This window comes from Cydia pomonella, chromosome 9 (genome assembly GCF_033807575.1).
Source record: "Cydia pomonella isolate Wapato2018A chromosome 9, ilCydPomo1, whole genome shotgun sequence".
Lineage (NCBI taxonomy): Eukaryota > Metazoa > Arthropoda > Insecta > Lepidoptera > Tortricidae > Cydia > Cydia pomonella.
The window spans coordinates 9,554,694-9,571,956 of NC_084711.1; the positions used below are offsets into that span (position 1 = coordinate 9,554,694).

General features: G+C 37.8%; 1 protein-coding gene across 2 annotated transcripts in view; it reads left to right on the forward strand.

Annotated features, from left to right (window-relative positions):
- The window catches only part of LOC133521296 (intraflagellar transport protein 81 homolog), a 28,512-nt gene extending 12,061 nt beyond the window's left edge, over positions 1–16,451 (forward strand). The window contains exons 3-11 of one of the 2 annotated variants that reach the window (XM_061856176.1): positions 995–1,182; positions 2,427–2,548; positions 2,805–2,936; positions 4,966–5,097; positions 5,443–5,643; positions 13,241–13,360; positions 13,643–13,813; positions 15,149–15,535; positions 15,895–16,451. In XM_061856176.1, coding sequence (XP_061712160.1) covers positions 995–1,182; positions 2,427–2,548; positions 2,805–2,936; positions 4,966–5,097; positions 5,443–5,643; positions 13,241–13,360; positions 13,643–13,813; positions 15,149–15,535; positions 15,895–16,062 — 1,621 coding nt within the window. In that variant the 3' untranslated portion in view covers positions 16,063–16,451. Of the gene's footprint in view, positions 1–994; positions 1,183–2,426; positions 2,549–2,804; positions 2,937–4,965; positions 5,098–5,442; positions 5,644–13,240; positions 13,361–13,642; positions 13,814–15,148; positions 15,546–15,894 lie in introns of both variants that reach the window. The other variant, XM_061856177.1, reaches the window with a different exon arrangement.
- Positions 16,452–17,263: the final 812 nt, after the last annotated feature.

Here is a 17,263-nt window from a genome sequence, read left to right on the forward strand (position 1 = left end):
TGTTAGATTTTGGCTTAGTTAGACACTGACTAACATGACAATTCGAGTTTTAGTTATTCGATCGATGTTTTTGGTTGAAGAAGTATCAAAAGTGACATTTCTCTAACCAAAAATGTCACTTTTGACATTGACAGATCAGTATCCTATCGGAAACAGTTCGGATAAATGAAACTCGTATTGATCTATAAGTAAGTAGTAACCTTGACTCAAAGTACTTTTTACTTGTTTATCTTTCAGTAAGGTTGGAAACTAGAAAAATAAACTACGTAATAATGCCAATGTGAGGTCGTAGCGTAGCTAACTTTCGGAGATGTTGTAAGTTTATATATTTGATAGACAGACAGACAGCACGCTTAATACTAAGTAATTAATTTAAGTTCTCATAATAAGTCAATTGTAAAAAAATTAATGGGAATAAATGATCTTTAAACCTATATCGTAAATTATATTTCAGGTAATATTCAATTGAAAAAAGTGTTTTCTTGACGTGACTTTCTTTGTCGGCTGTCGGTTAAAATGTAGCGTACATCCTTTGAGCCAAAAATCACGTGAATCGATTCACACATCATTTATCAAAATTGCCTGTGGTTACGCTACGAGTATGGTGGAATACACATAGGAACGATATATAATAGACTTATATACTGCTGAAATACTTACCCTTTCTTTTGGTGTGTCCGTAGTCGGATGAAAAGTAATATTAGAATTATATATATATATTTATTTAATCGTATGGTATGCATAATTTTGAAGTTGTTAACTCATGTAACTACATCGGGTGTCAGGGTATCTAGATCCTAGAATAATATATAAAAAAAAAACTCTTAGATACCTGATGACAAATATAAAAATATGTATACTTCTTACTAGCCGATTAGTGTCCCTAAAATGTGTAGGTGAAAAATACAATTTTAATTTAAAATATGGAATTCGAAATATTATCGTCTGAATTCGCAAGATTCCTCACTAAATAATAAGAAATTTCTTTTTATAGATATTTGAAGATACCAGATATACCAACCGACGTAGCACGTAATAATACTATACAAGATTTACTGGACTTGTACCAGAATCTGATAGATGAATTTAAAGAGGTGCACAAGCGCACTAGGATGTTACAAAATGAAAATGCGTCTGAAATCATTAATGACATCAAGGAGATGGCGGTCGAGCGCGATATAGGTAACAATTTCCTTTCAGCAAAAGCTACACTCGACTTGTGAAAGTGTTGAGCGCACTTAGAACTTAAAACCTTGTCATTTTGAAAGGAACTTCGCTTTTAACGTTGATGTGATATTTAACATTTGAAGTTTATAACAAAGTACTCAACATTTTGGTACAGTCGAGTTCATAAATATATGTATGAGCAAATCCAAAGCTTCAAAAATAATTGAGCATAGAAAGGTACATATGCATCTGAACAGATTAACCAATATTCATGAACTTGACTGTACTAGAGCTACACTTAGATAAGCTCTTTGAGAATGGGATACAATAAGATGAATAATGGTATGAAATGCGATTGCGGTTCTAAGTGGACATGGAGAAATATAAACGACTCGTAGCTTTTGACGTAAAGGGTGTCAGTTCATTTGTCAACGACGACTCAGTTTAAGCAGGTCTAAAAAGTCTTTGTTCATTTGCTCATGTCATAAGAGCGAATGACAATGGCATCGTGCTTCGTTTCGGTTCGACTCAGACGAAGCGATCAGTGATGAAGTAAATATAAATTTTATATTATGAATTATGAGACGTCTCTGCTCAAGCCGACTCGCCGTCGATAAATGTGGTGACTCCATAACTGGCCTTGTGGCATGTGCTTCACTTTACTCATTGTTGTTATGCTTGCACTCACATTGGCTGTTAAGCAAGAAATATGTTGCATTTTGGTAATGGTATTTGGTAGTCAGAATAAACAGAATTATGAATATTATGATCTAAGGACTATTAAATTCTGGATAAAGTTAAATCAGTGTATTTGATGATTATAACATTTATAACACCGACGAAGCTCACAAGCATCTCGTATCTTAAAACGAACCAGGAACCACATCAATGTCACGTAAATAGGAATAAATAATAACCTCGTATGTACGATTACCTATTAAAATATTTTTATTGAGGAAAATTGTAAGAGAAACAAAGTAAAAGTACTCACTCAAGTTGAAATACATAATCTCTGCCTACTAACCAGGCGTAACTAATTTGTTATTAACTTGAAATTATGCTCCGCAAAAGTAACAAATTGTAGAAAATGACTAATATTCTTATATATACTCGTACAACGAAGAAGAATAAATTTCGTTACATGTGTTACAATGTTAAATTCGGTCTTTTAGCCAACTCTTTTTAATACAAATTACGCTTTTAATTTAGTTCTAGTGAATTATTTATACGTATTTCAAGCTCGAGTTATTTCTTTACAGTTATTAAGCGATTAGAGAACGTGCAAGTTAATTTGATAGACGTAGGCAATAAGGAAGAGTTGATGAATATTAGCAAGGCTCTAAGGGTTCAACAGGAAATGACGAGCACGCTGGAGCACCAGGTAATTAGTGGTGAACACTACGATGTTGTATTAATTCGTTGTAATTACCTACTGTGCTTAGAAAATGTATATATGGTACCTATGTGAAATGAGTTTCTATAAATTTAATAAAATCATAACAATATTTTCGCTTTGTACCCTTATTTTATTGGTATTCGTTCGCAAGGCTGATTGTTTTATTCGTTTCTCCTTTTCCGGAAGCTTTTTCGAGTAAATGAAAATTAGTGTAGATAATTCATTGCTTTTTATGTATTAGTATGAGACTCAACAAGCCCAGTTGAAAGCCGCTTCGGACCAATTGAAGAGATATTTAAATGTCATACATGGGCAAAGTGCGGCGCCGAAAACTGTTAACGACGTGATTAAACGTCTGAACGAGGAAATTCAGGTAAGAAATGATTAGTAAGCATATTCTTGGACTTTTTTGTATTAGTATTGAAGTACGTAGTTAATACATAACACTAGACCCTACTGTCATAGTGTTGTGTTCCTGTCGGTTGAGTAAGGTTGCCAGAGTTCAACGAGGGGTGGGAGGGTATGGGCGGATACCCTGAGTCCTCGGAGTGCGGCCCTATTGCGCCGGCCGCAGCGGGCCATAGCTCTCAGGGTGGCTCGAGCGTACCGCGACAACTCGCACGCAGCAGCCGGCCTGCTAGCTGGGAGCCCGCCATGGGATCTTGAAGCCAAGGTTCAGTCCGCGGTCTATTGGCGGGTGCTGGCAGCAAGGAGGGAGGAGAACTGGCCTGCCCCTCGTGAGGTCCGCCAGTGGCGTGAAGAGGCACGAGACGTCCTCTACCAGCAGTGGTCAGAGCGTCTGGAAATCCCGAGAGCTAGCCGGGACCTGGTGGCCGCTGCTCGGCCCGTTTTGAAAGAATGGGTCGAACGCAAGCATGGCGCACCCTCCTTCCATCTCACGCAGCTCTTAACGGGGCACGGCTGTTTCGGCTGGTACCTGTGTGAGAGGTTGGGTAGGGAGCCGACGACAGCGTGCCATCATTGCGATGGAGGAGCTGTGGACACGGCGCAACACACGCGCGAAGAGTGCCCTGCGTGGGCGGAGCCTCGCGCTATCCTGTCCTCGGCCATAGGAGGAGACCTCTCGCTGCCGGCGCTAATACGCCGCATGCTCAGCAGTGAGGAAGCGTGGGCGGCAGTGGCCTCCTTTAGCGTCACCGTCCTGTCGCAAAAGGAGGCTGCAGAGAGAATGCGCGAGGACGATGCGAATTCGCTCCCTCAGCGCCGTAGGAGGCCAGGTCGGCGTCTAAAGGCATACGCAGCCCGAATGATACCGCCTTAACGGGAACCTGCGGGTGATGGGCCGGGAGTTCCATCACTCGCCTAAAGAGGTTCCGAGCTGGAAGGCCCTCAAGTGTTCCGAGGCGTCTTCAGCGGAGTAGGCTGCTGCAGCAGCCACAAAAGTCGAGCCCGTAATGGCAACGCCGACGGGGTATCGGAAGTCTACAATCGCGTTCCCGAAACCCCGTCCACAATGCGCGCGGTGGAACACCCCAGGGGGTTTAGTCCGTGGGAGTCGGACATACCCACTCGGCTTCTCCCGTGCCAGTGGGATCCATAACGGATTCCCCCTGGGTCAAAAAAAAAAAAAAAAAAAAAGGGGTGGGAGGGTTGTTAGGGTGGGCAACGCGCAAGCAACTCCTTTGGAGTTGGAGGCGTACATAGGCTACGGAGACTGTTTACCATCAGGCGGGCCGTATGGTTGTTTGCCACCAACATAGTATAAAAAAAAAACATTTACTGCCAGCGCGAGCTACGCGCTACGAGCGTAGCCGTTAACACGAGAAAAGCGTCTACGAACAGAGAACCCGCTTAGCGGGTTGCTGGCAGGTGGGAGATTATAGGAAGAGGCTACGTACACGTACAACAACATGTTTTAATTAGCAGATAAGACAAAAAATCAATCAGATTTTTTTTTCCTATTTGTATATTTTTTGGTCATCGTTTGTTCTTTGTCGAATAAATCACCACTTTTAATTTTACAAGACGTGATGCGGAGCGATGGAAGACTAGACGCGCACATGATTCTACTTACGCATGCTGCAGGGGGTATTATGATTAAGAAAAAAAACCTCTTTGATTACACTGTTAAATTTTCACTAAAATTTTGTGAGTTTTATCAGACTACAATAAAATACCTTATTAGTAGCAAGGTTATTTTTATTTCAAATATAAATAATATGTAAATATTTTATTCTATTTGTTTTAATTAACCTGCGGCGTACTTAACATTTTTCAGAGAAATCATTTCTGAAGTTATTTGATTAATATTTCCGAGTTTATCGAGTCCAATAGGTGGTCTGAAATTTCATTTATATAACCCAGTTTCGCGGGAATCCTTTTTGCTTTCATTTTATGAGATGCGCGTACTAATTGAATTGAATTTATGAATGTTTTCATAGCTGAACAGCTACCTCGTAAAGGAGAAACTGCCGCAAGAAGCTGCGCACCTGCAGAAAGAGCTGAATATTATGCAAACTATTGCCATGGAGCAACATCCCACTCGGTCGGATTTAATGGCTGTGCAAGACAAGGTAAAATTATTAGTAGTTTCCTCGTTTTGCATAATTGTGGTTTCAAAGTATGAAAATGTTTTGTTTGAGTTTGTGTACAGAAAGTAATATTTTTCAATGTCCTTTGGGTTTTGTTGAATTCTTTCTTTGACATGAAGAAGTTTTTCAGACAGACAGCTAATATATGTTTCTGATACGTAACGGTCTTTCAAACATAAACATACACTACACATATATACATAAACTAGATACTTCGTAGACACAGTTACTTTCAATGATATCTGATAGAACTAAGTGTGCCACAAATTGGTTAGCAGAGCCAATTAAATTATGGCTACCTATAATTTTAAATTGTTTGTTCATCAGATAGCTGTGGTGAACAGCGAAATCGAACAGCTCGTGCAGCGTCGCTTGGCATCCTCGACGCCGCAAGAGGACAAGCTGGCGCCGTTCCGACAGCAGGCGGCGGTGATCCGGCGCAATAAGGACGCCAGTGCCGCGCGCGCCGATGAGTTGGCAGCGTCTCTGCGCGAGTATGAGGCCACTCTGGCTGATTTGCAGTCTCAGGTATGTCACGTGGCGTCCTCGATGCCCCAGGACAAGCTGGAGCCTTTCCGGCAGCAGGAGGCTGTGATCCGGCGGAAGAAGGACGCCAGCGCTACGCGCGCCGTCTAGTTGGTCACGTTTTCCTTGGGCGAGCACTTGCAGTCTCAGCTCAGGCACAATGCCTATCGTCCACGATGCCGCTAAAGTTGACGCCGTTCGGCAGCAGGCGGCTGTGCTCGGGCGCAATAAGGACGCTAGAGCCGTGCGCGCCAATGAGCTAGCCGTGTCCCTTTGCAAACACGAAGCCACTCTAGCGGACTTGCAGTGTCAGGTATTGCACTCGCCTGGTGTCCTCGACGCTATATATAGCGTACGACGTCAATAAAAATCCAAAGCAAAATTAGTTGTCTTCACGGTTAGTTTTGCGTTGTACCTACTTACTGTATAGCGTTGCACTATACATTTACTACACCGTTAATTTTATAGTAGTAAAAAAACTGAATTGTAGTCTTTTACTAGCTAAAGCAATTTAAATACTGGTTTTTTAAAAATAAAAAATGCCTTTCAACTTTCACTTTGGCTACAGCAATGAAAAGTTGATTGTGATTTATCCTTGAAAACCTGGTTTGGCTTAAGAATGTTGTGTAGTAAAATAAATTATTTCAATTTGTATTTATTGCAAGTTTATGATTGGAAATAGATCTGACTTAGTAGTTCTGTATGTGTGTACAAAATTTTATTCGTTATCATTATTTTACACTAGCGCATAGTTTTGTTTTTAATTAGTGACTCGATATAAAGCAAATCCGACAGACGAATGTTACCATTTTAAAACCACAGAAAATTTAAGATGAATGAATGCTGAAAAATGTAAATAGATTTTATTTTACTTTTCGAAAACTTAATGTAACATTTGGATTCATTTATGGCGTTTTTATCTGTAAAATCATTAGCAGTATTGTGTCGAATTAATATGTCCTGAAATCTGCCGAGTCAGAAAAGCAAAATAAATACGCCAACGCCTGCGAGTTGCGTCATGCCACTTTTACATCCCTTGTCACCTCCGTGGATGGAGTTTATGCACCACAATTAGCTACCTTTGTTAAACACCTCGGGGAAGCACTTGCATCACGCTGGGACAGATACTTGTCTCGCGTTTTGGGCTGGCTGAGAGCTCGTATAATAACTTTAATAATTAGAGCGACCAGCATGTGCATTCGAGGCACCCGCCACAAATGGAAGCCAGCAGCGAAGTTATTTGGTTTCGATGATGGTGCCGCCCTTCCACACTCCGACTGACAGACTGATTTATGAACTGTATCACTACCATAGTTAATTTTGTTGTATCCGATATTTATTTGATTAATTTCTACTGTAATCTGTATTGTATTTGCTTTATTAATTGTAGTGCAAATTACTATTATTAAGATTAAATAATGTATACTGATACTGCTTTATACTTCAATTGAATTAAGGTAGGTGCTGCAGGATGGAGCCTCTTTAATCAGTAACTTACATTTTTTAGTTAAACAGACTATATTTTTCCGTATCAGTCACAGAACATGACAACCTAGTTGTAATATAAAGAAATTCTAAGAACCATATAATTCACAGCAGGTGTGTAGGTACATTAGCGAGGTGCGGTACCATTATGTGAATGCCAACGTAATAATAACCTTATTCCATACAATGACAAGTTACACCAGACGCTTTTCTGTCTGACAGTGATGTTTACATTTTATTAGATTACATGAATACATGGGTTATATTGCAGGTGCTTTTTGAATTTGGTGAAATATTTTTTTTGTCTCTCGTTTTCTTCAAAGAACTACTTATTACTTATTATCAGGTGTGTCCCACATACGTGTCACTGTAATCATGTTGTGATCTGATATTATGTATACGACATGCGAACATTATTAATTTATTTCATTACCTACTAAAAGGAATTTGATATAATATAAATGTTAAATTATATTATTGACATTTGAATTTGTTTCTCTATCTTTGTAACGTTTACATGTAAGTGTACTGTGAAAATATGAGTATGAGAAAATATGTATATAGTATAAAAATTAGTAACTTTTTCTCCAATATGCTCGGAAATGTTCACCTTATTGTAGCAATAATAATACGGGAAGTTCTTCGTTATGGAAGTTATTACCGTATTGTTTTTTTACTTTGTTAAAAAATGAATCCACTAAGGAAAACGCAGACAGCCAGTAGCCGCAGGCTGCATCTACACGACCCGGTCAGCATCATTTCAAGCTATAGGATAGAGTCTTAATAATAGGATAGAGTCGTAATTAATAAACAGACACATAAAGTTTATATGTGTGTCTGTGTGAAACTTTATGTGGGTGTGGGTGATGGTTGGGCCCCTCCGATTGGTCTGGCTACTTACAAAATGGTTTGTAATAGTTCCCTGATGGTCTGTCAATGTTGATTATCAATTTTTAACAAAATTTTCTAAAACATACATCAAAATCAGCCATGAGAATTTAAGAAAAGTTAGTGATATTTTTACCAACCTCTAGCACCTTATATAATAAGTAAGGTCTGGCGGCCCTGGGATCTTGCTCTAATACATCACAGTCGTCATCACAGTACATCACAGTCGTCATCACAGTGCGTGTGCGTTTACATGTGCGCGTGAGCGTGCGTGTGTGTGTGCGTGTGTGTGTGTGTGTGTGTGTGTGTATGTGTGCGTGCGCGTGTGCGCGTGTGTGCGTGTGTGCGCGTGTGTGTGTGTATGTGGATTACCGTATGTGTTCAGCCTGTATGTTATGTATAGTTAATAATTTACGCGGTACAATAATTACTCTGTATCATCATACTCGTAACTTAGTTGTTTCAGCCGTTTTGTGAGTTCTTTCTTACACTTATACAACAGTAATGGATGGATATCGATTGGCTTATTTACATTACTGTTGATGTATGCCGATTGCGCTTTATATTGCCTTTTGGCAAACATAGATTTATAGCTTGATAAGGGGGCAACACTGTTTTCACGTCGACGAGTTTCAATTGTAGGGTTAAAATCTAGGGTTTTGTGTAGCCTGAGTGTTGTACTCAAAACATACAGCTTCCTGATGGTTAATTGGTCATTAATTTCGTATAGTTCTTTTGTAGGAAACCTGTATGGTTTTGAGTACATCACCTTAAGCAGTTTTGGCAGCGCCACCCCAGACAGTAATACAGTAGCTCAAGACAGGTTGTGCTAATGTTATATAAAATTGATTCAGTAGTTCCTTAGTAGTAATATATGTAAAAATCTTGAAAATCCAATTAAGTTTTCTTATTCTATTGTTTACATTTTCGAGTTGCATGTGCAATGAGAGGCGTTGACCAAGTACTACACCTAGGTATTTAGTGAATTTTACTTTTTACAGTTCGATGCATTCACAGGGGGAAGGATCATCTTGGTTACACATGTGTATTTTTAGTTTTAAATTAACATTAGGTTGCGAACTGTCATATTCACTAAAACATATATAATTAGTTTTGCTGGCATTAAGCGTAAGAAGGTTATTTCTAAGCCATACTGCCACTCTGCAGAGGCCTGCATCTGCACTTCTGAACACTGACTCCCAGGATTCTCCATCGAACACTATAGCTGTGTCATCAGCATAAGAGCCGATGTGCCCACCACGTTGTAGTTTGAATTATATAAATAAGAAACAACGTGGGCCCCAGAACGCTTCCCTGGGGGACACCATAAGTTATATCCGTTTCGTTGCTAATGAAGTCTCCTATTTTCACTCTTTGCGTACGCCCCTGCAAGTAGTCATTCAGCAATTTAAGAGGTAAACCGCTTATGAAAATTCGTTCCATTTTTTGCGTAAGAGTGTAGAGAGACGCGGTATCAAACGCCTTTTTTAGATCTAAAAGATCTAGAGACATTTCTTACCTTTATCAATTTTATCGGTAACTAAAGATGTTAGGGATAGTATAGCATCTTCTGTGGATCTGGACTGCCGAAAACCAAATTGGATAATTGCTTACGTCATCTGTCTCTCCACTCTTATGCACCGGTGTCACAATCAACTGTTTGTGACACTGGTGAGTGGGGCGGGGAATACTTCTCTTGCAAAACAGAGGTTTGATAGATATTCTGTGTCGATATATAAGTACGATCAATATGTTCGAGCGAATAATGTGAACCCGCCCAAGAGTATGTCGAGCCATGCTCAGTATTGGGTTCCGTAGTTACACTTCTATCAGAATAGACTAAACGGGGCTGTTATTAAGTATTCTGTACATTATAAAGCAAAAGGGAGTGTTACTAAGAAAGGTAGATTTTTTGTGATCACTCAAAAATGGCTTACTGATCATATTCTCTATAGTTTTCGTTCAACTTTATTTAAAATATAGTTATACAAATAAAAACTGTTATTTACATTTTATATTTGAAAGAATAATAGTATAATTAGTGACTATTAATCACAATTCAAGATTTTTCTTTGTAAGTCTAAGAGTATTGCGTACTAGTGCCACTTAACATTTACCTGATACCTACTTAACTTGCTGTTGTTACATTGAAAGTAAGTATTAAGCGAGGTGTAGATTGGCAAGAACTTGCATGCTATTTTTATTATATTGCGGTATCTGATCTACATTTTAAAAGAGTTTACCTTACTCGTCGTAGTAGTCGGCAATGTAACGTAAAGTACACGCAAGTTCTTGGTAGTCTACTTATATAAGATTGAGCGTACCTACGAATGAAATTGCAAACAATATACAAGCCTTTGTTTTTTGAGATAATGCTGAAGAACTAGGGTCTAAATTATTTTACATTATATTGTTCTATTACTGGCCCCGGTGTCCCTATTTTATAGCTTGTAATTAATACATACTTACTATGCCCAAACATAAAACCACCACTTCTTCGCATTCATACTAAAACCCCCAATCCTTCAACACCCTGTCACATTTCGGAGGACAGAAAACAAGACAAAGAAACGATTTATCTTCTTTAACCCTTATCATAGGCATAGCAGACGCGATTTAGAAACTACATAGGTACGGCATTTCATAACGTGTTCCATTTTAAACGAGCAAAACTGATATTCAACTCTCATTATTGAACATTAACTTTAGTTGGATTTTTTTAATTTATTTTGTATTAGGTATAAAATGATCGGCGATTGATCCTAGTCACACCTGATGAAAAGTGAAGACAGGGCCTAAGATGGAGCTCACTGGTTCAGTAGTAGCATATTCACTCTTGCTTTAAAGAGACCGAGGTCTTATTTATTAGAGAATACAGATGGCGGGAGCGTATTCCATTCTTTAGCCGTCCGTACTAAAAATGAGGCGGCAAATCGTTTCGTGCGAACAAATGGAACGCCTACCACGAACGGGTGCATTAACTCCCTGCTCCTGGATGTCCAGTCATGTTAAGCACTCCCGGAATATGTCCGATAGAACACCGATAGGCAAGCGACTCGACGGCGATGCTCAAGGCTCTGTAACTGTTATCTGTTGTGTTATTTGTTTTTTTATTTTATTTAATGTTTATTATGTTAGTACCCTAGAACTCCGTTATTTCGCAACCGATTTGGGAAAAAAATATAAATATGTTTGAAATATAATATACAGATCGGTCCAGTTTTTGTCAACGTATTTAATGCGACTTATGCGACGGTTGCTATGAGTGCTACGCCGTAGCGAGTAGATCCATGGCAAAAACACCGGAATAACGCTAAGGAGATGAATTTCGGGGAACCCCCTTATTTTGCTATTATGTCGATAAGTACGCCAAAATTGCCAAAAATAAATAATATAATAAACGATTATCATCTAGGCCCCCTAGAGGCGTAGCCAAGATGTCAATAGCACATCGCCAAACGCCAAAGAAAAAAAATGTACCGCGATGACCTATGCTACAAAATATCACATGACTTCCATTATTTAACTTTTGATTGGCATTTTCTATCAACAATTTTCATCTTAGCTAGGCCCCGGGCTCAACAAATAAATTATATACACACCCAGTCAAGTTATAGTGAACTATTACCAACGAATTTTTATTGATATTGACCGTTTTATATTACTTAACTTTGACTTTGAACATTAACTTATATTAACTTTATCTGGCATGTAAATATAATATTGAACGGGCATTTGTACGTGGTTTGAATAAAGAGATTTATCAAATATAGGTCGTGTCATTCACGACGACGCGTACCTTGACTCGTATTGTCATATAATTAAAGGTTAAATTGGACAAATCTGCGCGACATTGTGGATGACACTAAGTATAACATGTATCTTTTCCATAACAATGCTTTCTATTTTATTTACAATTCTATTTTGTGAGTGCAATTTTTGTTAATTCAAATTAGGTACCCTTGCAAAACGAATAATTCAATTGCGTATTTAAATTAAATTATTATTGTTTATGTTTACGACACCAATCATCGAACAATTAAGAGAAAATTGGAGTGTTTTTGATATTTCACCGATACCTGTAAAATTTCTACCGCTTTACGGTTTAAAAGTTGAATGTCCAATTCATCCTTTATGTTTTCTATGTATTTAATGAAACTGGTTTCAACATTATTAACCAATTAAAACTGTGGTTTTTTGCTCCACTCATGGAATGTATGGCGCCATTCATTTTAAAAATAACACATATCAATGAAAAATTAAACTTGAGCAGCTCTTTGGCTCTTGTTTATGGTAAAATCTGGCCAGCGATTAAAAACTGATGGTAAATACTTGTTTTACAGCATTTGTCTATACCATTCCATTACTGGTGCCTGTTCTATTATAGGGGTGTTTACTATATGTGTTTACAATAAGCCTCAAAAATGAAACTCGTCACTTAAAGTGTTAAAACTAAATCTCGAGCAAAAGCTTGTTAATATCGATACAGTTTTATACTTATTACAGAACGGTATCGATCGACTTTAGGAAATTAGTAAGCAAGTCATATAAGTGTATAATATATTTACTAGATATTTATAAACAAACATTCAAGGGCCCCATTTGACTCGAAAGTAATAAAATATCTTACCACATTCAATAGATGAGAGACCATACTGCAAAAATTGATATATCTGTCGTTACATCGTTATTACAAAAGTAGCCATATAATTATCATATCACGTCACATTCTCGAATTAAATTGGACCCCAGACGAATAATTAAAACGTAAACTTAGATATATTAAATCGTCCTCAAATGTCAGATAAGGCGTTAAATATCAAGAGCCTTATCGATGAGGGAAGATTTTCAATTTTCTATAATCGGTCATTAAAATGTCGATGATCCGAAAGATTCCGAGAACACTTGCGTGACTTGCCTGCGAAAGCGACGTCTTTTTTATCAAATCAATATCTCATTTGAGTTTCGCTTTTTATCTGTCGTAATACGTGAGTGACGTTATTTTTATGAAATTTGAAGAATTTTCTTATCTCTCCGATAAGTCATGTAATGAGACATTTTATTATTACAAACCTAGCCGTTGGTGCTTGTTATACAAAATATTGTAATGATCAGCAATTTCTATTTTTCAAGTTGTTTTTTGTCTCTTAAGATGTTAAATGAAACTCGATTAAGAGCGCCTTTACGTTGAAATAATGTTCGACAATTATATTATATATTGTATCAGGTTCGTCAACTTCTCGGAGACACAATCCTCAGAGGAGAGGAGTTAAAGAAATACGTCAACACGCTACGCACTAAGAGCACAATATACAAAAGACAGAGGGCTAACTTATCAACGTTTAAGGTAGGTACTTAAATTAATAAATAAAAAAAAACTATCACTTCTACAAATTAATGTACTTCGCTTTTATACAAAGTAAAAATACTTATTATATGCCTTTTTAAATTAAACTACTGCTAGTATTTTATTTGTTATTTGTGAAGTACCACATTTAAAGTTTTATAAATGATATGCTACCTACATTTTTGGTACTTTAGCTACGAAATATTTTTTAAATACAGTAGACAATTAACGTAAGATAAAATACTGTAATTTGGTACGAAATATGTCGTGTTTGTAATAAAGGTCGAGGCGGGAATCTTAACGCGGACGCTACATGTCCTGAGCGCCGCTGATCCTACCGTGGAATTGGCTCTAGTGAATCACAAGAAAACGAAGATTGAAGACGATGACGCCGCCGAAAAAGAACTTAAGCCGGCGGATTTAGAGAAAAAATCTTTGCATGACTTATCGCAGGTAAAATATCAGGCGCGGATACAAGATTTGGCTTAGGGGGGGGCCATTTTGAGAAAATCATATATTTTTGCACAGAAAATAAGGTAAAAAAAATGTTACTCAATTTAGTAATGTGAGAGCCAGGGTTTTAGGGGGGGGCCATTGCCCCTATGCCCCCCCCCCCTTGTATCCGCGCCTGTAAAATATGCCAGTATTATGAGTATTATATATCTTCATTTAGGTACGACTGAATTAAGTAATCCAATGTACAGTCACCGTCAGATATATCGGAGCGGCCAAGGTGCTCACAAATATCTGAACACGCTTCTATTGTCAAGGCGCTAGAGTCCGTGTTCATATATTTTAGAGCGCCTCAGTCGCTCTGATATATCTGATGGCGACTGTACCTAACAATTTGATGTTTTCGGGTTGACTTGAATTATTTAATGTTAAAAACAATATTTGTGTAAAAAAAGCTGCTTATTTATGTATTAACGTCAAAAATTGGGCTCGTAATATCTTACTCCGTTATAGTTTCTAAATGTGTCACCTTGTCACTTTGTCTCATATACACGGTGTAACATGAGGAAACCGAAAGAAACCACGCACTTCTGAGGCCAAAAGAAGGAAAAAATGGTATATGAGTTTATGTAAATTTCGCCAAAAAAAAAATTTTTTTTGGTTTGATTTTTTAAAATTTTTGAATGTATTTGTACATGTACATAAAAAGTTAATGGTAAAACTTTTTTTTTATACTACGTCGTTGGCAAACAAGCATACGGCCCGCCTGATGGTAAGCAGTCTCCGTAGCCTATGTACGCCTGCAACTCCAGAGGAGTTACATGCGCGTTGCCGACCCTAAACCCGCCCCCCCCCCTCGTTGAGCTCTGTCAACCTTAATTACCGGCAGGAACACAACACTATGAGTAAACTGGCATTGAAAACGAAATTTTACGTTTTTTTTGTAAAATCTAGTTTTTGCAAAGGGTATTAGTCACTTTTTGACATCTATCAATAGGGATATCTAGACTACGCCCCATAATTCCATCATCGCCATTAAAAAGTCTTTTTGCACTACGTTACAATAAAAAAATGTTTTTTTATTATTTAAATTGCTATTAACTCTGAAACTAGGCGAAATTCAGAAATGTTTATATGACATTTTAGTCTCTAAATGTGATCAGGAGTACATTGTTAAAATCTTTCGGTTTCCTCATGTTACACCGTGTATATCAGACGACGGCGGGGAAAAGGTCAAGTTGACTTAATTCGTGTTAGTAGGATGTGATTAGGTGTATTTTTTGTTTACTGACGTTGTTTTAATATACAATCTATTACATTGATTTAACATTTCAGTTAGTGGCTCAAACAGCTCAGAAACTGTCTCAAGTGCGCCAAGAAATACAACCACTCGCGGACAAAATAAAACCGATAAAAGAGCAATTTCAATCAGTACAGCAGCAATACGATCAGAAGAAGCGCGTTTACGAAGCCACCTCCATCAACATTACTTCGCAAATGGAACCATTCAAGAATCAAGTGAAAGAGTTGACTGACCAACTCAATAGTAAGGAGGAGGAATGGAAAAACTTGCGGCAAAAGATAACAAAAGCCGAAAGTTTACAAGAGGTTGTGATGTTTGAGATGAAAAACTCAATGCAATCCCCGCGGAGACCCTCGAAAACCGAGACTTTGATGAAAAAGGTTGCTGATATGGAGCAAATTGTAAAGAACTTGGAGGATGTAAGCTAAAGTGATTGTAATTATATATACAACTATATATAACTACTCGTTATTTTTTTAAACGTCAGTAACTTAGTAAAAATAATTGAGACTTCGATTTTACTCATGGTTGTTTATATCTTACCTACTTATTGGTGGTATTAACTAATTATTTACACAACACGTTATTAAAATCGCCGAGGTTCACTGTAAAAGGAGAATAAATGATATTCTGGCATCGAAAATTATTTAAACACCTATAATTTTAAGCGCCACTAGGGAACTATTTATTTTAAAACAATTATGTGTGTTGGGCTTTGAATGACTACGATTTTGAAAGTTTCCCGTCGATAATTTTTTTATAACTATAATTATTTCAGGAACAGAAGGTGATCAGTTCCCGTCAAGGCGTAGTGGAAGAGCAGACGCGACTGTGGGAGAACACGCTGGAGTTGTTGCGCTGCAAGCTACGTGCGCGGACGCAGCCTTCTGCGCGCCAGGGCCGCATGCACATCACGCAGCACTCGCAGATGCTTACCCTGACATAATCAGAGGGATTTGGTTTAAATTAAAGAATCATTTATTGTAGAAAGGATGTAAAGCCTAAGAAAAAATCGTGGTCTCGTGTTGTAACACGAATTTAATGGCACTATACGATCCTTTGGGGTAACGGAATTGTCAAAATAAAAATTGACAACCAAAACTACCGTATGATGTACGTGTCCGAACAAAGACATTAACTTTAGCTGCCAATTTGAGGCACAAAACTTTAGACTTTATACTTCTATTATTAACTCATTCGCTGCGTTACGGGAAGCATTTGGCCGTATTTGGCTTTTCTCCGGTGCGGCAGCTATCTGCGCTCGTCTTACTCTCGGTACGTAGGTGGTTTTTCTATGTTCCCGTGTAAGTAATAAAAAGATGACTATACTCCCAATATTGCATGATTTCTATAGTAATCTAAATTGTATTTTTTCTTATTTAATGCATGTTAATTATAAGATGTAATGTTTTGAAAAGATGTGTCCCACAGAGTTTCTTGTTGGTCCATATTGGGATACCCTCCTCCAATTGAGGGGGGATTTAAATCTTCTCGGGTCAGAGGTGTAGGGTTAGAGTCGGTGTAGCTTTATTTGACGTTCATTAGCGCATTGTAATATGCCTACTTGAATAATAAACTATCTTTATCTTTATTCTTACTTCGAGTATATAACATTTCAAAAGAAAAATGTACGGGTAGTATACGTAACGCACTGAAATGCTATTGTTTTTCTTCGGTGCGACACGGCTGCTATTTGTCCGTAACCCATCACCCCGTACCGCACCGAAAGGCAGGTACGCAGCGCTTAGATTGGCTATTTGTTAGGAAAAATCTTCTTTCCTAGCTACTGCCAAAATAATGACCTTACCTTGAAAATAGTCATTCATTAATAACAAAGTAAATTAAAATAGAAATACTGCATTTCAGACCTTATAAAAACTTAAGTATGAAAATAATCATCGGCCTCAGATACCCACGCTTTTGATACAGGCTTATATTGCCCGGGATATTGTTTATGCCGTATCCTTCACAGCTTAACCTTTTAACCGCCGTAGTTTGATATACAGGGTGATTTCTGGGTCGTGATCCAGAACCAATTTTTCTGACTCTGTAAATGATCCACATTATCATATGCTAGTATTTGATTAAAATCTAATTAGTGATTTTTTCTTATTTTTAAGTAAAATTAATCTTATACTAAGTAATCA